Below are 27,151 nucleotides of genomic sequence, written 5' to 3' on the forward strand. Positions count from 1 at the left end.
ATCAGTAAGAACAGGCAGAGTCAAAACTGTGATGCAGTGCTTTAATAGATATTAGTGGTCAATTCTCAAAAAGGAATAAAAGCACTCTTCAATCTAATATTTTTAAGCTAAAAAAATAAACAAAATTGAATTCTTAGTGGCATTATCTAACAATGTTAAGACAAAGCGATTTATCTGGACAAAGTTAAATAGTACCAGCCATGTCATGAAACTCCCCTCTGGAATGTTCAGGCTGTTTTAGAGGAGCGGACTAGTCTCAAACCCACAAACTGTCATTAGGTATCTGGCAGAACATCTGTACAAAGAAATAAGGCATGCTAGAGGGCTCAAGGGCATTCAACAATGTAACAGTTCTTCCCATGTAGACTAATGTTTAATTGCAACTTCCATCTTGTTTGGTCAGATATCATTTTTGTATCAACTGAATCCACAGGATTAAAGAAAGAACATCTAAGAAAGAAAGGCCCTCTTTTACAAGTCAACAAATATCAAGCATTTAAATTCCACATGACTAGGTCAAGGTTACTTTCATAAAAAAAGTTATTACAAAGAGTTGTAAGAGCTAAGGAGCCATGTGTGGCAGGACCATCACAAAGACTCTTTGAACTGGTAATAATTCACACTATACAAATGAAACTGTAGTGGCTACCCACAATCAAAAAATATTGTCTAATATAAAATGGTCCATTTTTGGTTAGTGAAATAAAGAAAATTCCAGAACCTGTATCATCCCTGTAGATTATCAAAGCTATTAAATCTACTTTGAAAGTGAAATCGCACAAAACAGGCATCACATTTCATAATCCTTTCATAAGGTAGAGCAATTCTACCGACAATCTCACAGGAGGAGACAGATTCATTTTCCATAATATTACTTTTAAAATCATTAATAATTTATCAAATGTGGAACATTGTGAATCATTGTGAAAAGTAACAGTTACACTGACTGCATTGTACAGGCATGGTATTTATGTCAAAAAGGTTATGCGTTACCTCAACAACTTGACTAAAACATAATTAAAACTAAAAAATGTGAAAACTGAGATGAAACCATTTCTTTTGTAGTAATCCCGTGCATAGTATAGCCTGATTCTGCAGAGAGTATAGGACTATGTGACGATTAACTAATGATGACAAGTACCAAAATTCCATACATATTTGTTTGCAGAAATGCTTGGTGGCACGATAAATACAAAAAAGGGAATCTTTAAAAAAGAACACTTATATTGCTACAGGTGGAGGGAGAGTACAAAAAGGCAGTCTCACACATGAAAATCAGTTGTACAGCTGTGTCTGAGTGCAGTCTCATAACTGTCTCTACCTAGCTCCACTTCACAAAGACTTGGCTGTCCTTTGAAGAGAGCTCTGCTGAAATCCATCTCATTCTCCATGCTGCAGTCGCGCCAACCACTGCAAGAAACGAGGGGGGAGGAGATTAGGACACAACTGAGGGTACGCTCCAGCTAAGTATGGTTATGGTTATATGATTTAGCAGACACTTTTGTCCAAAGCGACTTACAAATAAAAACAATACAATAGTTAAAAAAATAACAGTGAACAGTTTTAAAATGTTGCAATGTTTCAATCAATGCAATAACAATGATCAATAGCCTAATGAAAATAAACAAAGCATTAACTCATAAGAACCACTTAATTAATTAAGTATATGCTGAACAGATATGTCTTTATAAGTAAAATGATAATACTATGTGCCGAACCTGAGTTGTCACTGGTTTAGTAAAGACCACATTCCTTCAGGTTGTGTTTAATAATGACATCTGTGACCGCATCAAACACAAACTGGACATTCTTGGTGTCAGTGGCACAAGTGAAATGTGTGTAGATCTCTTTAGTGTCTTTCCTCCGGTTCAGGTCCTCAAACTGGCACTGGATGTACGCAGCAGCCTCCTCATATGTGTTGGAGCCTGAATGCAGAACGAAGAAACTTTAGCTGTGTTCACACAGTTCGCACTCTAAACAATGTCCAATTGTTTTTTTTTTTGTCTGTCGCTTCAGTGATGACCTATTTTCTAAGAGCCAGACTGGATCTCTGTGGTCAGTATTCTCATGTTGACATTTTATGTAGGCATGATAAGGGCATTCCTAAGATGCACTAGTATTGAAGAATGCACTGTTAAAGCAACCTAAACAGATGTCTAGGGGACTCTATCTATGGTAATAAAATCTGGTACAAAGTGACTGCATGCGTTTGCTTAATCTTCTGGTTTGTCTCAAAACTGGTTCTCCAGACAGTAAGAAGTGTGTGCTTAAATCATGACAGTTTACATAGGTGTACAACTACACTTAAACAGATAGGTGGCAGGCTTCCAGTCTGTGAAGGCAGGACTGTGTTATGATTTGTTAGGCCAACAAAACTAGAGCAGTAGGAAGAGTATCATCAGTTCACACCAGCTGAACCACAGAGGCCCTTCTTTCCAAAGGCCCAGAAAGAAAGTGTAACAATGCTAGTTATCAGCGGGGCAATCACCCAGTTATATAAAACCATGAGACCGTGATAAATTGCTTCAGTCACGGGTTACAGGAAATCATCTATTAAAGGCACTGTTGCTCTAGTGTGCCAATTTCCCCTCACCAGAATACTCAGGGTAGCAGATGGTTAGGGGACTCTTCTGGATTTTCTCCTCAAACAGGTCCTTCTTGTTGAGGAAGAGGATGATTGAGGTGTCTATAAACCACTTGTTGTTGCAGATGCTGTCAAAAAGCTTCATGCTTTCATGCATACGATTCTGTAGAGACAGATCATTGTCACTACTGCAGCATGTATATGGTAGACTTAAAGGTTACCAATATAACAAAAAATGAAAATCACAAGGGACATTTTCAATAATGATGAGACAGCTGTGGAATTTCATGCACACACAAAACAGGGGGTCATACAATGATGTCAGCAAGATTTAAGGGGCAGGTCCAGATTTCATATAAATTGTGAAATCTCTCTCTCTTGTGTGCGCACGCACACACACGCACACACACACACACAGAATTCGGCTCACCATCTCCTCATCCTCGGCCAGGACCAGGTCATAATCGCTGAGCGCAACACAGAAGATGATAGCGGTGACGCCCTCGAAGCAGTGGATCCATTTCTTCCGCTCCGAGCGCTGGCCGCCCACATCAAACATCCTGTGTTCAAACAGAAGCACCAGAACCAGTTATCGGGCTGCTGACGTGACGCGCCACACCACTCACAGATGCAGGCCAGCTGGGTGCTCTTATTCCACCAGAACACAGCCGGCCCTGTAATAACATATGGCTTTGTGTGCCATGCGAGGTGCATTTCTGAGTACCACCACACAGCACTTGGAAACTAAACAGAAACTAGAAACTAAATATTCTCTATGTGGCTACCCTCCTGCTAAAATAAACAATCAATTTATTATCAAAATAGCAGGGGGAAGGAAAAAGCAATTTGTGGCCAATTGTAATATGTCATGTATCTAAAACATTTTGAAAAGCTTCAGTGTCAAGAAGTTCCTGTTCGCATGCATATACAGTGGCTTTAGAAAGCATTCACCCCCTTTGATATTTCCCCATTTACTGCTTTTAGAAATGGAATCTTGATCAAGTTAATTTGGTCTTTTTTACAACAATTTACAAAAATCCCCACTTTAACGTTAAAGTGAAAGCATATTTCTACAAAATGTTAATTAATTAAAAATATATAATGAAAAATAAGCAATTGTATATATAGCAATATTCACCCCCCTTTAAAGTGACTGACCTAAATCAACAGCGGTGAAACGGAGATCGCCTGAGTGCAGTGAATCTGTATAGTTTAATAATATAAAGACACCTGTGTCTGGAAGGTCCAGTCTCTGTTCAATTAGTATTCCTGGCTATAATTCCACCATGAAGATAAAAGAGCACTCCAAACAACTCAGAGAAAAGGTTATTGATAGAGATGCACGATATTGAATTTTAGCCGATATCCGATATTTACAAGCTCATTTTGGCCGATTACAATTAACCTTTTATTATGATAGTGTAGGCTACTTGCTGCCGATACGGGACATTAAAAACTTTACTTTGATTCAACCCTGTATCATTTTAGAAATAGACATTCACTCATGAAAAATATTTAAATTATTTCAAATATGGCACATTTATTAAGTAGCCTATTTCACATTAACATGTAAATGTCATACTTGAACAGTAGCCTACAAGACAGTTCCCCAAGAACTGTGTTGTTGACAATATGACACATTGTTCTCAAATGAACAGAAATGCAGCTGTAACCCTGTAGGCCCTACACTTAAAATGTCACTCTGTAGAGTAAAATGAATGAGACCTACAACACGTAGGCTAGTAACTTTACAGCTAGCCTTCATTCTGGACTTCATGAAACTAACACTAGCTTTCTAACGTTAGCTAACGTTACAGACTTTAGAAACTGATTGGCATTGTAAACAAAAGCTTAGCAATGCGTCGTCACGGTTTTAGCTTGTGCTCTTTTTTCTGGCTTAGTGCTTTGTAGAGTTCAGGATGCTGGCTCTTAAGATGTGTAATTAAATTGGTAACGTTAAAAGAGTATCGTTTTACCCCTCCTCGCATCACTGGTACTTTACAAGCACATAGCAAATTGCAAATAGCAATTTGTTAACAGTTTCCGGAATTTGGAAATACTGCCACACAGCCAACATGTTGAAGTATGTTGTTGGTGCGCATAGTAATGTAAACATTTGCTTCGTGTGCGCATAATTAACAGGTCACCTTATCGGCCAGGCACATCGGCAGAAATATCCATATTGGCCGATGCCGATAATCAAGTTATGAAGCTTTTATCTGCAGATACCGATGTCGGGCCGATGTCATCGTGCATCCCTAGTTATTGAAAAGCATAAATGAGGGGGACACAAAAACAATTTCAAGTCACTGAAAATCCCCTGGAATGTAAGGAATATGGCAAATGTGCAAATCTGCCTAGAGCAGATCGTCCCCACAAACTGAGTGACCGTTCAAGAAGAATAGTGGTGGGGTAGGCCACCAGGGCACCATATGATCACTCTGAAGAAGAAAAGCTTCAGCAGCTGAAATGGGAGAAACTATGCGTACAATAACTTTTGCCCAAGTTCTTCACCAGTCACAGCTCTGTGGGTGAGTGGCAAAGCTCTTATTAAATCTTGACTAAAGTTTGCCCTGATGAGACCAAAGTGAATGAGAAGAGAATGTCCAAAGTTTTGGGATCATTTCAAACTTACAAAAGAAGACAAGGTGCAATGTGTCCACTGCAAAGCAGAACTGACATACCACAACAACACGTCAACAATAATTCAACATTTGAGCCGAAAGCCTCCAGTTGTTAACACCAGCTCACTCACCAAGCATAGCCGACACAAGGAAACGTAAACATTGCTGTTAGTTTATGTATTAGCTAGTTAGAACGTATGGTATTTGTAGCGGCTGTAGCCTAGTGTCGTGAGTCGATATGATTTTAAGCAGAGATGTTCACAAGTCATTTTTTGGAAGTCCAAGTCGAGCTCGAGTCTCAAGTCTTTGAGTTAGTCCAAATCAAGTCTTAAGTCTTTGAGGGGCAAGTTCAAGTCAACTCTCAAGTCTTTTGTCATGAGTCAAAGTCAAGTCTCAAGTCTCTGGCTATCTGATCTGTCCCTAGCACTGTATTGTTAAATATTCTGAATTCAAAGCATGTCCTGTAGCTACCATCCATACTGTACAGTATCAAAACCTGTTGTAAGATAAATTATGTTGTCTACTGCAATGCAATCTGAAGAATCACAAATTAAGAACTTTGTTACAATATTTTTTTTTTCCCCAATAGTTCATGTTGTTTGCTACAATTGACATAATAGTGTTTTGGGGGGGATATATATGGGTTTCCCGTTAACCAACAAAACTAGATGCGCACGCAGCCGTGGGGCAGAAGACGCTTGGTGGCCGTCCACAACGTTATAAACTTAACCTAAATAGTCGGCTGCTGTAAGCTACAATCGGATTTTTTTGTATACCCTTGTTGTCTCAATGATAATAACATCTCATTTCAGACTATATTTGCATTGCATGTAAATGCAATGGACTATTATCACTGTTCTTATTATTATCTGTTTTTATTATTATTATTCTTCCACCAAATTCAACGTTTAATGACACTAAAACCACTGAACCGTTTGACATCATTCAATTACTCCTACAAAGGTCTTGTAAGGGACAATTTTCTACGGACTTTCCCCTAAAGATGCCAGGTGCAGCAGCAACATTTCCGGAAAGGTACTGGCTTGATGAAATTCATTCTGGACTCTCTATACGACCACATAAAGACCTCGGGATACTTCGGTTTGGCTTTATGGACCCTCTACTCACTACCACGTAAGTGTAATGTTGTTTGGAACTGTAGAAGAGGTATAAAAATAGCGTTTTGTAGCAGCAAAATGACATGCCCTGGTCACTAACAGGCTAAGGAGTTTTGACTAAAAACGGTAAAATCGAACTTTCTCAAAACACATCCGAATTACATGATTTTGATGTCAACTCAATGTATGTACTCCCAATCATCCGTAAATTGATCTAAAGTGCATTTTACTCCGGATAATTCCTTTAATACTCCTGTGGAAAGGGACCTTATGAAAGCCATGAATAGGCTACTGTTAGGAAATGGACCATACGACTAAAGTCTTGTTAAAACACACTACAGAAACTGAGCTATAACGTTTGTGTTGTCAACATAGGCTACAATGTTTACTTGGCCTACTCATTTCTGCATTGTTCTGGTCTATAAATTAAAGTGTAGCCTGGCACGTAAATCAAGTTTTCCAGTTGTAGTAGCCTACATCTAATCTGTAGGAAAAAATGTGGCTGACAGACCTAGCAAGCTGTTTAAGTTATAGTTGGTTATCAAGATACTTATCAGAATGATCCGTCCTTACTCATATGATTATCAACAACTTTGCCTGCAAAGTTTTCTAAGCTGTTATACATTATACGTGTACGTTTTATATTTTAAAAAAAATATGATTAGCTATCACCTATACTAAAACTGAAAACAATAAAACACAGAATTCTGCTTTGTTTTCAATTTAATATTATAGGCTAGTATTTAACTACCAGTAGCTTGTATTGTAGGCCTACTCTACCTTTTTTTTTAACTGTCCTAGAATTGTTGAGAGAATTGTTTAAAAAGCTTAAACTGTTTACCAAGTTAGTCGTTAGGTTATAATGCGTCAGCCTCATGTTATGTAACAACTTCACTTAAATACCTTAGTTGTATTGAACAATTGCAGACATTCCTTGTTTTGGTATAACTGTTAAACTTGTTTGCTTTTGCCTTTTAGCTTCCAGACCAGACCACAGGTGATGACTGTGTATGAAATTACGTGTGTGCCTGTCAATCATACATCTCTGACAATGTTGCTAGCAACATACCTACTAACATACATTCTTACAAACATGTGACCATATCTCAACATATCTGTGCACATACCATTTAACCATACTGAGACTTATCTGAGATCTACACTGAGACATTCTGAGAACTATATTGTTGTGTGGACTATACTCACTAACTATATGGAATATGTATACCTGTGAATCATATTTGTCAACCATTCATACCTTTGAATCATATACCTGTGCTGTGACATCTGTGAAACTTAGCTGTGCTGTTAGGCCTCTGTTTTTAGACCCGAGCTGTGCTGTGTGAAAAATAAGATTCTAACCTAAGTTCTGTCTAAAACTGATCATCTAAAGGGCTGACTCTTTTATTCTTCCATGATATCACCATCAAATTTGACCTAATACCATTAACTGAGGCCTCTAGCTCTTGCTGCCAGTTCAGAATTACCACTGATAAATAGATCTGTCTTAGGATAATATGATTGGCATTATCAAGTTCTGTAAGAATGCAAATTCAGTAGACATCTGGTTTCTCCCTAATCATGATTGGGTAACTTTAAAATTGGTTTCAACAACTGTGATTTTTTTTTTTACTTCAAGCTTACATTGGTTGATAAGTGTTCATACTGCTGTATTAAAACAAAGAATGTTGATCAATATTGAATTAACAATTTATTTTTACTGTCATATACAGTACTCTAAGCTAACATCTAACCAAGTAAGTGGTTTTCAAGAATACTGTAAGTCTATGTAGTCTGAATAATTATACTGTAAGTAATATAATGTTATAAACAGCAGCTTTTTGCATTTACATGCAATGGTAATTCCCTGGAATTACATTTTCTAGTTCAAAGTTTGCCGTTCATTTGCATTATTATAACATCGTATTTTGTCATTTTTGGCGAAGACATGTATTCCGTTAGGGATATTGAACATATTTAACATCCTCTAACCATCGTGATTTCGAATTGGTGCAGTTTTCAGCACAAAAACTCATTTTATTCTTCTGCTCTTTTGCATTGCTCTATGCCAGTGGTCCCCAAACTACAGCCCGCCACTTCATTTTGGGTGGCCCCCCAAAACATGTAACACATTTAAATGTATTACTCGTATTATTGATAGTAAATTGAATATTCATATTGAATTGAATATCTAAAACAGTTCAATTTCATGTTCAAATTTGTCTTATCAATAAAAAAAAAAAAGCAATTCATGCTTTAGACCATTTTAATTTAAAACATTTTAATAACAAAGTACCGGTTCAGGCACCGTTTCGGCACCGGCACTGTTTTAAAAGTATCGATTTAGCACCGGTATCGGATAAAACCCAAACGATACCCAACCCTACACTCATGCTGGTGTTAGCTTAATTTTTTAACATTGGGTCTCCAATTTAGGACATTGTATAGACTAATCTTCTGCTACTTAACACATCTAGCCCTCGGACCTGGTGAAATATTAATCTAAGTATGTCATCATATGGCCGTTCTATCTGTGTGGCGAACTATTTATTTTCTCAGCGGAAGACACGAAACGGTAGCAAAATCCTTTTTAAAGACCCATTGTGTTAGGTTTCTTTTCTCGTTTTGGCAAATAGCCTCCGCTGCGCGTCGGGGTTCTGTTCTCCCTGTCGGGACTTATTTTCTGATAATTACCGGCGGACAATACATTATCCCTTACGTATTTTTGTATTTTAAAAATACTGCAAAATACTCTATGTGATGGCGTCATAAAAGCACAAAATGATGCAAGGAGCCTCTAATTGGTGCTGGTGCTATATATATATATATATATATATATATATATATATACACATACAGTAATGTAGATGTGTGTGGAGTGTGGGTACACTGAATATAGCAGCAGCAAATGTAATTTGCAGCCAGGGTAGTCTAGCAACTCGCCGTTGGCTTGCGAGCTGAAAAAATTAAACTTCTATCAGGCCAATCACATCGTGCGACGGTTACGCATGAATTTCCTGCTACTTGAAAACAAAGAAGATGGATGCTGCTGCTGGCGAACAGCAGTCTTTGAATCGCGACTAGAGTTAAGCTTTTTTTAAATTGGCAAAAGTTTGATCAACTAGCTCTGCTGGTGGGAAAATGCATGGGACTCCTGAGTTGTAGCGCTATCCTATTGCGTGCTAAAGAAATTTGAAGGACAACCGTTTATCCCGCCCCTCGGATTGAGCACTGCCAATGGTAAGTTCCCAAACCCTACATCTTGATGTGGGTCTGGCTTGTCAGGCTAGGTAAGGTGTTGAGTGTGTTTGAATTCACAGGTTTTTAATAGGTTAAATGGTTGGGATATTAAAAAGAAGCTTTACATCCTGATGTATTTTTCCCATCCCTGCCTGTTCCCAGCATTAGCACAACACTAGCTTTAAATTAACATTAGCAACATTAGCTTGTTACCTGTGATGATATATGCTAAGTTTAACGTATCTTTCATTTGAATATTCACATGAATACATTTTCAATGTCAATGTTGCGCTTTGCAGCAACAGGCGGGAGATAGAATGTTGCATCGTGCAGCATCCAGCACGAATGGGTTAAGTAGTAAACAAATTCATGTAAAATTGTAAGCAATACACCAAAAAAACTCATCTCGTCTCTTTCCTTCTCTCTCTCGTGCGCGCATCATGCACACGCACACACACTGTTAGGTTAGGCCAGCGTTTCTCAAACTGTGGGTAGTGGGTCGCGGAGACATGCCAGGTGGGGCGCGAACTGACGTGAAAAACAGGAGTTTTTTTATTTATTTTTTTATCTGTAGCCTGGGCCCAGGTAGCACTGTGTTATTCACAGGGAAGCGCTCGTGTCAAGGCAGCTTAGTCCCGACCTACATGAGATTTTGAACGTTGTTGTGAGAGTGGTGAATTTCATCAAAACCCGGCCCTTAAAAGCTCGTCTATTCTCCGCACTTTGCGAAGAGATGGTAGCTGACCAAAAGGCTGTACTGTTTCACAGCGAGGCAAGGTGGCTTTCCCGAGGTAAAGTGCTGTCGCGCGTGTTTGAGCTCCGAGTCGCCTCTTCTTGGAGGAAGAGCGCATGTTTGAATCTGCAAGCACGTTCACTAATGAACATTTCTTGACGAAGCTGGCCTATCTTAGCGATATATTTGATATATCTTAGCTATACATTTGAGTTAAATCCAGTTTAAGTCCAGTTACAAGGCAAAGACAAGCACCTACCTCACCTAGCAAATAAGATTACTGCATTCACCAAAAACACTTGAGTAGGCTATGGGACAGGCGCCTCGATTGTGACAGTATTATGCCTTTGAGATTTCTGAGCGAAATCGCTGAAACGTCTGATTGGGAGCCACTCTTGTGATCCCATGTATTAAACAGTAGGCCTACATCACATCCCTGCAAAGTTTATTTCAAAAATATTTCCCAACCAGCAGTGCTCAGTATGACTGGATTATGGATCCATTTAATGCAGCATGTTGGTATTTCATTGAATATATTGTACAATGCTGTAAAATGGCCTATGCTTCCTAATATGTTGCTGGAAAACAGAAATATGTGTGTTATGTATTTACTTATATTATATCTGCAGCACCAGCTGATTTTAACTCTGTTGAAGAGGATATATTTAGAACTTGTCATTATTTCAATAAATTTGACAATTTTAAGCTTGACCTACCACTTTCTTAGAACGATGAGGGACAGGTGGGGCTCGAGAATGCCCCCTTGATCAAAGTGGGGAATGAAAGAAAAAGTTTGAGAACCACTGATCTAGTTTGTTAACTACCACAGTCACGAGTTGGGTCACGATAGTCTGTCATTTTTAAAAAGTGGGTCCCCAGAAAAAAAGTTTGACAAACACTGGGTTAGGCTACCTCACCAAATAGGCTTACCCCAGACCTAAATATTATAGCCCTTACAAAAAAAAAAAAAAAAAAAAAACTGTATTACTTCAAGTATCAAAACCGCAGTTCTTATACTGGAAATACAGTATGACACGAAAGAACTGCATAGTACTGCATAATAGCCTACTGTACTTTACTGCAGAAATGCAGTACTTTGGACATGAAAATACTACTGTAGTATAATTGCATTGTACTACAAAAAAAATTAAAAAATTCTAAGGGAGGTTATTTGGTAGTACCGGTAATGGTAAATGCTGCAGATGCACAAATCTACAAAAAACAGATTATTAATATACTATATTAATTTACTTTGAAATGGCTAGGGCTAGTTTACAGCATGACATTTGTTGTGTGCATATTAATAAATTATACTTAATAATGCAAAATTATTTTTTATCCGATTGCTCGATGAAATAATCGCTAGAATCGCTCGATTCCAAAAAGAATTGATAGCTGCAGCCCTACAAAGCAATTTTGTAACAACAAATTGGAGTAACATTGCAGTATCCAGATGTGCGAGCCTATTTGAGACCTATCCATGCAGGATCCATAATTGCGGCCAAAGGCGCATCCACTAAATGCTGACTTGAAGTTGATGTTTATTCAATGGCTTAGTTTGCATTATATATTGACGGTCATATTCAAATTTCCAGTGGTCTCTTAATTTTGAATATGACCGTCAACTCATTCGAATGTCACTCAGTAACCGTAGGATGACATCAGAAAAATGTGCAGAGGTATCTTCATTTTTTCTAGATCTGTATTTTGAATTGATTAACTTTACTTTGTAGAAATCTGCTTTCACTTTGACATTAAAGAGGGGATTTTTTTTAATTGATCAAGATTCCATTTATAAAAGCAGTAAAAGGAGAAATATCCAAGGTGGGTGAATACTTTTTATAGGCACTGTATATGGAAATGTAGGACACCACTGTGATGATCCCTGCTGGGTGGCCATGAACAGACCCTTCAGGATTTCCCGCAAGTACAATTACCGGTTGCAATTTTCTGTTATTACTACAATATTATCACAAAAACAATGCCAGGGAATTTCTTCTATCATCCAAATAACATTTTTTAAATTAGCCACATTTTTTAGAATTCCCTTAGCATATTCCGTCACTTTTGGCAGCAACAAACCCTAACATGGTCCAGGTGGGATGGCAATTTGTAGACATTTCTCCAGTAACACACTCCAATTCACCACAATTTTAAGCACAATTCTAACAACCAATTCAGTGACTTTTTGCCAAAACAATCACAACAAACCCTCCAAACCAAGATCCTAATGCGAGTAGATGAACAGTCATCTTATATAGACCCTTTCAATTGCATAAGCAAACAGGTGCGTTCCTAAGGCATTTCCGGTGGCACGGAATACAACACTGAGCTGATGGTAACTTGGAGACCATTTTAAAAACATGTTTTAATCAACATTTTGTAGAACATTACGCTAAGTATTTGCGCAAAGTATTTGCGTTGGTGTTGAACGCTTTAACCAGAAACTCTCTAGGAACAGATTGAAACGGTCTATAGTCTATATAAAGCTACGTGGACATAGTTGACAGCGCCAGGCTTATGCACATATTGAGAAGCCCTTTCGAAGTCTACACAAGCTACATGGATGTCTTGCCCTCATCAGAAAGACATGACATGGCACTCACGTTTAAAACTTGCAAACCCTCCTTGCGCATCTCCATGCATTTGCATTGGCATAACTTATGTAGACTGAGAATCAGCCCAACCTCTGAGCTCTCTTGAACCAACCGGCATCACCCATGTGATCCTAAGGCAGATGCTACTTCTGTATTGATAGTATTTTTTTAAGTCAGAGCAAAGAATCTGTATTTCTGTGAATGGCTGATATGCTTGACTGGTGCTTGAGTGCAGCTGTGAGTGATGTTTGAACAAAGGAGATGTATAGCACTACTACTGCAGTTCAGCCCAAACCCTTGAGGGACTCAAGATAAGGATGCGTATGAGGGGGATGCTCACTTGAAGTACAGCTCCTTGAAAGTGAAGTGCGTCTCAACGATGCCGGTGGTCTTCACTCGAGTCCTCAACACATCTTGCTGAGTGGGAATGTAATTCTGCTGAGATATCCTGTCCAGGTCATTCAGGTAACTACAAGAGAGAGTGTGTTTCAGAACACATAGCCATTAAAGTTATCTAAAATCTACTGGCCAAGCACAGGCATGACCAGCTGGCAAGTAACTGATAAACTAAACAGGTTTTTACAAGCATGGCACAGTGGAATTGGCTACATCACAATCATGCTTTAATCTTTAATAACTACTGCTTTTAATCTTTTATCCGTTTAATTTATATTATTTTCCATTTTACAGTCATGGAGTTAACCAGGCTTACATTTCACTACCCGTTGTACACACGTGTGTATGTGACATATCTGAATCTAAATCTGATTGCCACATTCAATAACCATGATGGTGAAGCCTGAAAAATGACTCTGGGACTGTGATGGAAATATGGGTTGATATTTTTCTATATCTCCCAGGTTGAGTGTAAACATGGCGGGGTGAGCCGCGACTCGTTGGGCCGGCCAAGTGGCAGCCCAGCACGCCTCCTCTGTTTCCTAAATAACAGCCCCCACCTCCCATCTCCACTCACTTGCCTTACCCTGCCCTCTCACACACATTTGCGACAGCAGAGCCCCATCCCCTCCCATCTTGTCTAAATGCCATGTGGTCACATATGAAAGACTGGGAAAAGACAATATGAGAAATTGACTTTCCCTTTCCCATAAGGCATTGTACAAACACCAAATTTCACTGAATAATCCCACAATGTAAACCAACGAGTCTAATTCTCTGTTGTATACAGGTTTAGAATTTCATCACTCAACAGATGATCCGACTAAAAACAGATATCCTTTTCAGTGACACTCCTCCAAGTGGGGTAAAACATTCTTGACAAGTTTAAGCCTGAACTAAGAATGCAAGATCAATCTTGTTCTTCTCCAAAGCCCCACCCCAAAACCATAAACCACAGCACTGGAGCTCTGTCAGCTACCAAGTAAACTACACAGACCAGCCTCCATTGGTTTCCCAGCAGATGACTGCCTCATGGACCCTGCTGACCCACACTGGGGCGTCCTGCCTTGGGTCTTACTAGGACGCCGAGTCGTTGAGCTGGTACTCTCTGGAACGGCCGAAGCAGTTCTGGACGCCACCATCCTTCCACAGCCTGCGGATGACGCCGGCCAGCTCCGCAGTCATTACCCCTTCCTCAGCGGAGCCGGCTAACACAAACAGCTGCCTTGCATCGTCCTGGAAAGACAGGAGAAGTGCAATGATAACAAAGTCAGAGAAACGTGTGACCATGAGAGACACAGAAATATGTGATTGGGTAAACGTGTTAGGGCTTCAGACACTTTGCATTATTCAGCTTAAAGGCCTGATGGAGTAGCTCGTCTTCCTTCCTGTAGAAAACTGCTCAGTATGGGGGTAAACATGCCTGTGGTGATTTCTGATTCCGCTTTTTTTCTGAACATGCTTTCTAAGGTCAAAGGTCAATCTCTGACTGAGACACCTACTGCTCTGGCGGGGTCTCCAAAGTCGATCTTCAGCCGTCCCATGGCCCTGATGATGGCAATGATGGACTGGATGGTATTGCTGTACACAACCACCTTGTACTGCTTACACTCGTCCTCTGAGTAACCGTCTTCATGAATAATCCTTGAAAGACAAAAGGAACAGGATCAGGATAAAAACTCTCATAGTTTGAAGTGTTTTAGCCTAAATACTAATGCAGAAAAAATGCTTCCTTTTGGATATTTGTAATCACCGAGTACATTTTAAGATAATCTCTGGTTAAAATATTTGAAATTTCACTGATCGACTGAGGCTGGTTGGTTGTGTCTTGAACTCTCATATTGAGATTCTAGAGGTCTTTGAAGTGAAGCAGCTGCTGATGCAGCTGTAAAGCTGTGGTTAGGTCATTGCTCAAAATAACTTACTTCATCTGTTTCACTATTGTGCTCTTCCCCGACTCTCCAGCACCTGAGAAAAGGAAAGAAAAGAGCATTGCCGTCACCTCCGAGGCCAATAATAGAACCAAATCAAGTCGCATCGCTCAACTGACCAATCACAGATCTCGGAGCGGGACACGTTGAATAGAATTTTTCAATTCCTCCCTCAAACATCATGAGCCCGGCATGAACAAAGACAGGAGTCTTTCTATTTGAAGTCCTGATTCTCATTATGGGTGATTAAATGCCATGAAGATGAAAGGTTGGCCTGATGTCACCACCTAGGGACTTGCTGCTCTCCAGCAAAGAGCTGAAAGAGCACCAGCCGACTGGCAGACAAGGAGGATGGGTGGCTTATTTATACACAGCATTACTACATAGATTGCATGTAGCTAACAATCCTAAAAAAATGCCCGATATATACATTGCAGTTTGGCCAGACAGCTCGCATCACATCCCATCAATGCAGTGCAGTGCGTGCTCCATTATTCAGTGACGGGGAGATCCACACAGAGACTCCACCAGCCTGCGATTTAGAGTCGTCAGCAGCAGCTTATATTTTGAAGACTGAGAGAATTCACAGTTTAGTTCTAAAGCCCTGCTGGCTCACTGGCCTATATTTATAGCAATGTGTGGGTTTTACTGATAGACATGGGGATGATCATGCGGAAAATTTCTCTCACTCACACACACACTCTCACACTTACAGACACAGAAACACAGCCTGAAGGAGCACAGTCAAACCCCTCCTCCAGTCAGGTGGGAATCTGGTCAGACTCTAAGCTGAGAGGAACCCACAGAGCATCTGATCAGTCGTCTGTGTCAGCTCTGAAGCCAGTTCCGTGTTTCACACTGAGAACACACAACACATTTCCTCACGTAAAGTAAAAGGGCAGCAATCTTAGTTGAGTGCAATGACACCTCTTACTCAACATTAATGAAACCAGAGTTGGAGACATGGTTGGTAGCCTAAGACTTTACAATCTGCTACACTAGCATCAAACTGACATATTTTCATATGAACAATGAAGACATTTACTTGTCAACAATAGATTAACACAGGATCACTCGCCAGTATCTGAATACAACAGACATAAGTTGGCCTTTCAATGGCCATCTATCATAACACAGCTGGTTCCCTAAAACGTCATAAACTGAAACAGGAAGGTGATCTCTGTTGCGAAAGTCATCGTTCCTAGCCAACACCCAGATTACAACCCGATGATCAAGCACTGCTGCTAAAGCACAGTCCACGTTTAGCTTTGTTAACTATTTATTATGACCACCCGAGAACCAGCGTTGGCAGTCCCATGGTGTTTGTCAAAATTTGACTTTCTCTTCACTCATCCACTCCCCCCCCCCCATCAACTGTTGGTCCACAATGTCATATACTTCACCAATCTACATGCAACTTGATGGTAAGGTTGTAGCCCCACATGGCTAAAATGGAATATGGGTCATTCCAAGTGAAAACAGCCAAAATCGGGGTATCATATACATGGTAAAGTGGTGAAAATATGCCTTATGTTACCAAACGGGGGAATCTGAAGTTTCAGGTCAATATCTCAAACGGTTTGCCCGTGGCGTCCATTTGAATTTTGGGTGCCACGGCCGTAATTGACACATTGGAATTTCACATTTCATCTTTTGCCATTTTTGGAAGCCCATAACGTCTGTTCTAAAAGTGGTAGGAGGCTGGAACCTGGTGTGGTAGTTCATTGTAGTCTGTACTACACAATTCTGGAGGCAGAATCAACATTCCTTACTGTTTGGGTGAGAGGTGGGTCACCAAAGTCCTAAAAAATGTTGACAGATTTTTCACTTTTTGGGTGGCCTTAGCACCACAATTAATGATCATATTTATTCTAAACAGGATTATTTGTTATATGTGGGAACCTTGCTCTTGCCAAAATGAATTTGAAGGGTATGGTACCACTGGCGGGGGTTTTATGGGGGTCCAAAAACCCTCTCCGGCAGAGGTGACTCTTTTAGAACCCCATATTTGGACCCCCAAATGACCATGTGGGCACTTGATGATCCTAATGGGATTTATACCAGATAAAGATACATATTTGTTCTTTCTTTTAATGAAATAACATTTTTGAAGCTCCATAATATGAATTTTATTCTTCACAATGCACCATTTTGGACATTGTTTCCAGAAGTCTGGAATGTAGATCAGGGAGAATTTAGTGATGATAAAGCATGAAAATAGTGGAAATAACTTAGTATTATGCTCAGTGATGGCAAACAATTAAATACTGAGACGGTCACGGATTAACCCCTTATCTCCCATGAAAGAGACCCGCCATCAAACTTTTAAAGAACTAAATAACAAGAATGTTACATAGTGTAAGAGTTTTTCCTTGCCGCTGTCACTCTCCAAATAAAATTTAATTGAAAATTTAATTGAATAGTGTCTTTAACTATTATCCAAGAAATTGTGGAAGCAGTGGCATAATTTTGTCATGGTCCTTTTGATCAAGTTTGTATTGGCGAGCACTGCGTCCATAGATGTCTGGCACACTGACACAACAAATGATATGTTGGAATGGCACCCAACAGGGGATCTGTATTTGGTCCGATGGTCATGTGAGGATGTTGTTGACACTTCATGAATTTCACAAAAAACGTTGTTCATCTGGATGTTCAAAAATGTTTCCAATGAACACCAATTAGGTGTTAATTAATATTACTACGCTAGGTCGAAGTACTCCCAAGTGCTATTGCGCCACACATTGTAGTTCTCCTGTTTATTCGCTTGGAAAATCGCCACGTTTAATGTTGTGACCTTACATTTTTATCAACTACTCGTGCAACTGTATTTAAGAAGGGAAAACGTGGATGTTTTTGATTACTGCCATCTTCCTACCTCTATGGCTACGTCTGAGCCCGCTAGCATAGCAACATGCTAACACATTCGGCCGCGCACCAGAGCGTTTGAGTGCACGTACCGACACGGTAGAGGTATGACTCAACTCGTGAAAGTTAAGGTAAGAACATATATTACTACTGACATTGGGTGGCGTGTTCCTTTAAGATCAATTCCCAAAAGATTTTTATTTTTTTATTATTCCTCTTTTTAGTCAACTTTAGCATGTGTATGTACAGGGTATGTAAACTTATGAGCACAACTGTACTAATCCGTTAATATGAAAATAGAAAACGCAATATATGAAAATTGTAAAATAATTATAATTTAAAAACGCAAACATATTCTGACATTATCGCTTTTATGTTAATGTTGTACGATACATTAAGATGATTCATCAGACCTGATGTGTTTTCTCTGAGGTTTCAAGACAACCATGTACTGTTATTTCTAACCAACTGCCCTGCTAGCCCCTCTCATGCACAAGAGACCACAGAGATGGAAAGCTCCTTGATGGTCTTTCAACCACCTTAACAGAATTGTTTCAATGTCTTGACCATGGCAAAACAGTAAAGTCTTCATCCAAAGACCTTGTCTACTAACTGTGGCAGCTGAAATAACTGAAAGCAGAGCCAGGCCAGCATTTTCATGTGAGACCCTCACTGTGGTGATGGGAGAATTGCTGAATTAATGACTTTGTGTGCCAGCATCTACTTTTTTTATGTCCTTAATACATCCTTGGTTAGAATCATTTTCATCCCCCTCCAACATGCACTCCAAGCCAGGTCAATTTGCTTTCCAACAATTGTCCCATAGGAGAGCAGATGAGCAAATGATTGTGAGACTTTATGCAAAAAACATAGCAACTTTCCAGTTTATGGACAATTACATGATAAATAATGCATTACTTAACCACTCAAAAAAAATATCAAGGATATTAAACAAGGCACCATTCACACACGACTCGACGTGATAGTGAAACTTGAACAATCCTAACAAAGGTTAGGGCCAGTAATCTCAGAAGACCTCAGTAAAGGCTTTAGACAAGTAAGCATCATAGGTTAAGATCATCCATGACTCAGATTCCTAGTATGAACAACCTGTCTAATGTATCGTTAGCTGTAATGGTCATGTGTGCACTGCCAACAGATGGTATTTTTTTAGGGAATCCTCTGCTTTAGCCTATACCTACATACAACCCCTCGAACACCTAATACATGATCATAATGTAACATGAAGCTAGCTTCTTCCCCAGTCATACAAGAAGATCTCAAAACCATACAGAGCCTATCCATCCTTCTGATCAAATGTGAAAATAACTCTGGCTATCTTTACACTACTGGTCATGACTATGGCTGCAAAGGGGTGGAACATTTCCAGTACATTTCTGCAAACTTTCCAGAAACGTTAAGCTGGGGGATTTTGGAGATCTTGACCCATTTTTTTTTTTTTTTTACAATTTGCAATAATAAATAGTCAATGAAATGGTGTTAGCTAGCTTAGCATATCTGATTCACTGACAAACAAGCTACTATATGAACACATTTACCTTAGCAAACATAGCCTAGTATTTGCTAGTCAACCTTTAATACCATAGATCAAATATATTTACCCCAGTAGTACCAAAACTAAGTTTTAAAATACAGTAGTGTGGCTTCAATTATCCTGCAGTAGTGTGCAGGATTCTTAAAATTCTTATGATCTGTCATAAAGGAATGCACAGTGCATACGGGTTGTGTGTGTGTGTGTGTGTGTGTGTGTGTGTGTGTGTGTGTGTGTGTGTGTGTGTGGGGGGGGGGGGGGGGGGAGGTGTTCCTCAATAGCCCTGTTGCGAGTAGTGTGCTGAACCGGTTAGCTAACTTAAATTTTCACTGCAAGTCCGTCCAGAGACTATTGAAGTTGATCTCCGAATCACCAAAAACCCAGGAACCAATCACAACCACTTATCCGGCATGGGGCGGCCTTTATATGATGACAGTCAGGGGGGTACAGTTAGCAGTGCTGTTCAACATAACCAGTGGCTGCGCTAATGGTGCCAGTGGAATATGGACATGCATTTTCTTTGGAATTGAATAAACAACTGCATTTAAAAGCTTAGCTCTGATTGGTTTTACCAAGAGTATGCTTCAGCATATTTGTTTTTTAACTACATTTAAGTTCCCTGTTACAGGCCAACCTGCAAATTCCCATCTTCTATGTGTTAATTCCCACTTTAAAATTCCCAGAATTGTGCAACCCTAGTCATGACACACTGTAGACTGGAAGCCAGCCCAAAGCTGTCTGTGTGGGCTATATACAACGATAGACAGATGAGCAACACTAACATAGTCATTCATGTTACCTAAGCATGCTTGAGTTGATTTTGGTTGACAAAAGGGCTGCTGCTAGAGAAGCGAGAAGTTTAGATTCCGCTGTTATACAAGATATTATAAGCTGCTTTCAGATATAACCTCCAGAGTATATACAGAGCTTTGTCAAATGGAGGTCCGACCTTTCGGGTGATTCAGATATGATGCTAACCTGCAGATCTTATGCTGACATATGTGTGAACGACACACACGCACATGAATAGAATCTCCGTGTGGTTGACAAGGCCGCCTGAGTCCATTAATTCCGTATAACAGGACACACCTCGAAGGCCGTTATCCCGCTTATCACCCGGTTGCCACTGTAAAGCAAAGGAAACACACGGTTCCGTTTAAAAAGAAGCTCACTAGTTCAGCTTGTTGTAGGCTACAACTTTAGCATGGACAGTAGGGTTGGGTATCGTTTGGGTTTTATCCGATACCGGTGCTAAATCGATACTTTTAAAACGGTGCCGGTGCCGAAACAGTGCCTGAACCGGTACTTTGTTTTTAAAATGTTTTAAATTAAAATGGTCTAAAGCATGAATTGCTTTTTTTTTATTGATGAGACAAATTTGAACATGAAATTGAACTGTTATATTCAATTTACTATCAATATCTCATTGCTCCTACGAATAATACATTTAAGTGTTAAAACAGCTTGCCATGCATGCACACACAATGGTAAGCTCTGCTTTCAAGTTTACCCAGTGTAGGCGATTTGCCATAAGGTATGTTAAAACCGCTTGCCATAAAACTGCCAGGTCATGGACAACGGCATTTGCAAGCAAGCTAATCTAACAGGGACTCTACTTTCCAGTTAATTCAGTGTGTTCCCAAATGCTTCAAGAAATTTCATGTCTTAACCCATAACACGCAGTAGTTTTGAACATGCTAGGCTACATGTCGGTGTTAGAGAGTTTAGATTCCCAGCGCTAGCCTAGTAGGCATTTTAACAGCAACTATGGCTATGCGCCAACACCAGTCAGCCGAGTTTAATTAGCGATAAAGTACGGAGATGGTTTCGTAGCCTCTTTGACAGCTCAGTGACATCTGGGTATGTAACCTACATATTTATGTTTTTGCCAGCTAACTTTTAACATGATCTTCATATTCATTGTGATGCTATATGGGCCTCATGCACATGAAAGATTAATATCACGCCATTATGTTGTTTTTCACCTTACAACTTTGCTAATATTTCAAATAAATGTCAGTTGGCGCATTAGCAAGGATATTGTGTAACGTATAGGCTAGCCTACTGTTGATGTTGTTTCATAGCCTTTTGCTTGTGTGTAGTTAGGCCCACTGCTAGATTTTGACAGGAGCTCGCGATATCGCTTTAAAGTAAGGTACTTAAGCTCACGCAAGCTGTCAAACACTGTCCACTCGCCTATGTGGTGCACCCCTCTGGTTTATACATCCAGTGTTTATCATATGTTAGCTAACTGTATCTGGATGTGTTGCTATCAGAGCAAGACGTTAGAGATGGCGCATGATATGCAGTGATGCCTCGTATACATTTAAAAAAAAAAAAAAAAAACGCTATTTAAGCACCGAAATCCACGTTGTTATTCGATGCAGTTACTACCGTTTGCGTCAGCACCGGTGCCATATTAAAACCGTGTTTCGGTGCCCAACCCTAATGGACAGTTAGCTTGTTTACAGTTGATTCCATTGTTGCGAAGCCTGCAACCAAAGATTCTAGAGCGCTGCAACTGTCGTCCTACTATGGTTGTTATAGTTCCCATTCATAAGCATTGATATGGAACGGTGTCCTGTTATTCAGAATTAATAGCCACCCCACCAGTCAATCAGAGAAGAGTATTTCTTCTCTCCGGGTGATAAATCTGAATAACTGCTGCAACATTCTAATTCCATCAACTATTATATTAGAATGTACACAACTTTGGAATATGAAAGGAGCCCAACATACAGAAAAACTACCATACAGAACACTCCTGTCCTTTCTAATAAGTTTTTTTTTTTTTTCCATTTGTGGAGAGAAATGGCACTATGCACAGTCACAACAAAGGGTTTTACAGGTTTATGACCAGCCATGCACATATATCAATTTGTGACACTGTCAGATATTTAAAATATCAGTAAGGCTTAAACCAATAGTTGAAGTTCAGCACTAAAACCAATGGGCCAACAACATGAAAGTCATGCTAAAACCTTCTATATAAAGGATGAAAGAGGACAATCCAGGACTATTAACAGCATCCCATAAACAAGTGGAGAAAAACATTCTTATTAAAACACCAACTTCTGCCCAATAGTTGGGGTGGGACCAAATATTGACACCGCATCGTATTACTTTTTGTTTTGTTTACCTAAAATATGAAATTCTACAGACTCATCTGTCAATTTGACTTCCCATAATCACTACATAATGTAATAAACACATAATTCCAGCTCTTTGCCTTTTTCTTCCTCCTCATTTACGTTGATAATGTGACATATCATAGATGAATCTTTTTTCCATATGTTAAGTATTGCATAAATCACTGTATCATGATCTTATTGTTATTGTGGGCAAAGCATTGTTTCGCTTTGTGAGTTACTCTGTGATTCTCACCCTTAACCAATAGTGATATGCACTGGAGTAGCAGGATTACCATTTAATCATGGAGTATCATGATTAAATGTAAGTGAGTACTATCAAGCAGATAATTGCATAACCTATTTTACTCACCAACCCACCTAATCCCTGCCCTCTGGGTTGTTTTATATTTTACCTTTAAAATTACAAACCATATTATCACATTTATTTCATTAGGCTACACATTTTCTTTTTCATCAGTTTGAAAGAGTGACGTTTTATATCCTTGATAATGACCAGTGCGGGACACTGCGTGAGTGGTTTTTTATAAATAGCAAGACATACCACTGTCAACAGCACCTGTACAGAAAATGTTCAGTGTACAAACAGGCTAAAATTGCTGAGTGTAAACAGCCACAAGAACTAAATAAAGGTAGTTAGATTGAGTCTTATTGTTGAATTGGGTCACTAGATCAGTCACACATTCATGGTATAAATTTCGCAGCTAGAAATGCCTCTACAGAAAATGTGCGACAGACTACAAATGTGGAATTCAGAGCGCTTGCTGTTGCATGTTTCTACACGAAGACTACACTTAGGACAATGCTGCTGACAAATACATTCATTTCCATGAACATCTGTGGTTGATTTGACCATAGGAACAGTTCACATAGCACTCAGCCCAGTGTGTCCTCACTTTAGTTAGTTAAGTTAAGTGGTGGAGCACAAGCATGTTGGCAATCTGGTCAAGACCTCAAAAAATGTAAAAGGCATACAGCAGAGACACATCAATAATTTGCTTGATAAGTTTTGACAAATCAAGCATCCTGGTTTCAGCAGAACTTGTGTGCATCATGTAATCTGTTATGAAGGGGAGAAATAGACAGAAATAAAAACCAAAACAGAGTTATCTGTAGAGCCAGTGACATTTCCTGCCGGGGAGAAAAAAACTACGGAAATCATGAAGCAATAGGTTTACACAATTCAGTCAATTTAATCCAAGCTACCAAGGGCTGAATATGGGAATGGGATGAACATTGTACCAGGGAGAGTTCAGCTGATTCAAATATTCCAGTGAGGTGGAAGCAGTTGTCTAAAAGGCCAGACACACTGCTATCAGTGGTGGATTAACATGCACAAAGGTTGGAGAATCACCAGCCAGCCCGAGATGTGCAACTTCAATGACAGACATCTTGAAGAGAGAGGGAATACATCAGCCAACACCATAACACTGTTGCTACTGACTTCAAGTGGCTCCCTGGACTTCACATACTTTACCACGACTTTCGTAAATGTTCTTCCTGAAACAGACGAGGCAATGCTGTCCAGGCCGACAAAGATGAGCCAGACCTCCAATGAGGAGGGGCCTTTGGCCAGTGGCCTAAAGCCTGAGCTGCTCTCGGCCAGTGTTTGAGGAGCCAGTTATTTGGGAGTCGCATTCATGGTGAAGCAGGGCATGTTTCATTAAGCCTGTTGAAAAGATTTCCTGCCGCCAAAGCACAGTGGTTTTATGCATCCAGAGCAAAAGCCAAACTCCATGGCTTTGCCCAACAAATTCTGTTCCAACGCCAACAAATGGAGGGAACAGTATCTGGAAAATAGTTTGTATGTACACTTCTCTCCATTTCCCTCCAGTGTCATGCAGAGGTTGTTACACTCGGCCACAGAAAAATGTAATTCGCTGTAGGTGCCATAAATTAGCAAAAGGCAGAAATGGGTGCCTTTCAGTGGCACTGAAAACATAGCATTCTCTCTGACAGAGAGAATTAGATACAGATAAGTATGGCAACACTAACATCGATCACCAGGAAGAACATCAGGCACAAGCAGAATATGAACACAAAACATGAAATATAGCGATTGCCCTTTTCCTCGAAGTGGTTTTAACTACCTGGAAAGTAGGCTATTCTCCCAAATGTTTTGACTTAGTATGCCCACATTCCAGAACAACAATGGTTGGCTATAATAACAAAGTGAAGAAAGTCATGAGTCCTTTTAACCACAATCTATTTGCCATTATTCACAGAAACAGACTGAATTGTGCAACCAAGACGGCAACTGGTTACATGAAATGCGCAACTAACCAAGAAAACATACACTTACAACAAAGAGTAGCCTACTGAAGTCTATACTCTTTGCTTACAAGGAAAATGCCAATATGTGTTAGTTAGTCGATTAGTTGGTTTCCTACTAGTTAAAAGTATGCATATCCACAAGGACAAGGCTAAATGGACCGCATTACAGTGGATATCATAGCCAAGTGTAGCCTACTACATAAGATATGAGTCAGCTGTCGTCCCCGTCAAACATGGCCATTACAGACAGCCGAGAATTATTTTTGCTGGAAACACTTAATCCATTCACTTTTAGCAATGTCTGTGTCGATACTCACCGAGAAGAAGCAGTTTAACTTCTCTGGATGCCTTCTTCTCATCCTCCCGGAGATTGCGGTCTATCATTTTACTCCTCTCCATAGCCGCTTTATCTTCGGCGCTTAGTGTGCAACCCATTTTCAAAACCAGTCTACAAAACTATTTGTTGGAACCGGGCAATTGAGTAAATGCTTTGGCTAAACACACGCTTAGTTCTAACGCTTGTTGTCAAAACTTCAACAACTTACACAGCGCAACAAAGAAAACCAGGACTTAACAAAAAAGGCGTTGGCACCTAACGCAATTCTCTAACGTGGGAGAATGGACAATGTATAAGCCATCCGCAAACGCACTTAGAGCAAACACAAAATAAGCAACAACAGAAAATATATAACAGCAGGCTGTTAACGAGCTATTGTCATTCAAACTAACGTTAGTTGTATGAGTTTGGTCGCAAACCTCCGAGCTACATATAACACTTGGCTAGCAGTTTGACTTGTATGAATACTTGCCTAAAAAGTAACGTTAGCTATCCTAGCTGCTAAGTTACATGAGTTTCATTAGCACTGTTAGCTAGTAATCTTTAACACTTGAAGTACGTTAAGACGAAGTAATTAACAGAACACCAGAGTGTAAAAGAAAACACAAGAAACCCCAAACGTCCATACGTAATTCATGTACATCTGCTTCAAATAGTTCAAAAAGTTTTGTGTTATCCTCGGGCTAACTTACAGCTCCTCGTATACCCCCGCTCTTTCAGACTACTGCTGCTAGTGTAAAAGAAAAATGCAGAACTGCAAAAAAGAGGAAAAACGGAGTGGATACTGGGAAATGTAGTTCAATGGAATGTGGGCTATGTTCAACACAGCCTAATGTTAAAAAGTACGTTTTTTCTTTTCTTGTCAAGACAATTTACCGGTTATGGTGATAATAATTATAACAACAACAACAACAACAAAAAAAAACACTGGGAAGAGCTGTAATAAAACAGGGACACCGAATGACTGTGGGCCTACATGTCTCCTAGCCTAGAAATCTAGACGCGCACCTAGCGGCAGCAAAGTACATTTGCTGCCAGGGCTACATGTCTCCCACTTCCAGTTTCCCAAAAGATTTAGGCCAGTGGTCCCCAAACTTTTTCTTCCGAGGGCCAGCTCACTATACCTGGCTCCAAGAGAGGACCAGAGACTATATAGAGTAGTTCTATATCAGTAACCATAAATAGCTTAGTGCTGTGAACAACAGCAGTCTACCTTAGTTGAATATTTTATTACATTTAATCATAGGCTATTGCAATTTAATACCATTGTTAGCTGTGTTTATATTGTCATCATGCCATATCAGTGTAAAATTAAATAATACTAATAAAAAAACGTTTGCATTCCCAAAAGTATTAGCAGGGAGTCCCAAAAGTATATTTTATTAAAAAATGTGTGAACTCTAAATTCTGTGTCTTTGCTTTGCATACACAGCTCAAGTTGTGAATATCCTACAAATAATTTAAAGTTCTCAAACTATGAGAATTTTATGAAGTGCTGAAGTGGTCTGAAATGACCACCAATCTAACTTTCAGTCACCTGATGAGAACTTTGTGAACTCTTTGTATGAACATTTGAACGAGTGGATAAAAAATAGAAATAATTATCCCAGAAAGTCCCAGAAATATGACTTGAATAGAAGTTAGTTAGTTATTAACAATTAATTGATACATTTTTTAAATACTTTGAACACTGATGCAGTCAGCATAGGTCTCTTACATTGTTTGCAGGTAGGCTTACATTTCATTCC

The 27,151-nt window shown here is 39.5% G+C and overlaps 1 protein-coding gene across 1 annotated transcript; it reads right to left on the minus strand.

Annotated features, from left to right (window-relative positions):
• Positions 1–27: 27 nt before the first annotated feature.
• gnai3 (guanine nucleotide binding protein (G protein), alpha inhibiting activity polypeptide 3) lies at positions 28–26,236 on the minus strand. Its single transcript, XM_042096931.1, has 9 exons — positions 25,384–26,236; positions 15,218–15,260; positions 14,795–14,936; positions 14,371–14,528; positions 13,237–13,365; positions 3,015–3,144; positions 2,594–2,747; positions 1,719–1,925; positions 28–1,410 (listed from the first exon to the last, which is right to left on the minus strand). Exons 1-8 carry the CDS (start codon positions 25,499–25,501, stop codon positions 1,735–1,737), a joined length of 1,065 nt encoding a protein of 354 aa, XP_041952865.1. The 5' UTR covers positions 25,502–26,236; the 3' UTR covers positions 28–1,410; positions 1,719–1,734.
• Between the last annotated feature and the right edge of the window lie 915 nt (positions 26,237–27,151).

The sequence above is a fragment of the Alosa sapidissima genome, chromosome 7 (assembly GCF_018492685.1).
Source record: "Alosa sapidissima isolate fAloSap1 chromosome 7, fAloSap1.pri, whole genome shotgun sequence".
NCBI classification, from domain to species: Eukaryota; Metazoa; Chordata; class Actinopteri; order Clupeiformes; family Clupeidae; genus Alosa; species Alosa sapidissima.

Coding starts and splice junctions, on each gene's coding strand:
- gnai3 (XM_042096931.1), bottom strand. CDS start 25,501: ATGGGTTGCACACTAAGCGCCGAAGATAAAGCGGCTATGGAGAGGAGT. Junction 2,748..3,014: donor TGGCCGAGGATGAGGAGATG/GTGAGCCGAATT, acceptor CTGTCTCTACAG/AATCGTATGCATGAAAGCAT. Junction 1,926..2,593: donor CTGCTACCCTGAGTATTCTG/GTGAGGGGAAAT, acceptor TTCTGCATTCAG/GCTCCAACACATATGAGGAG.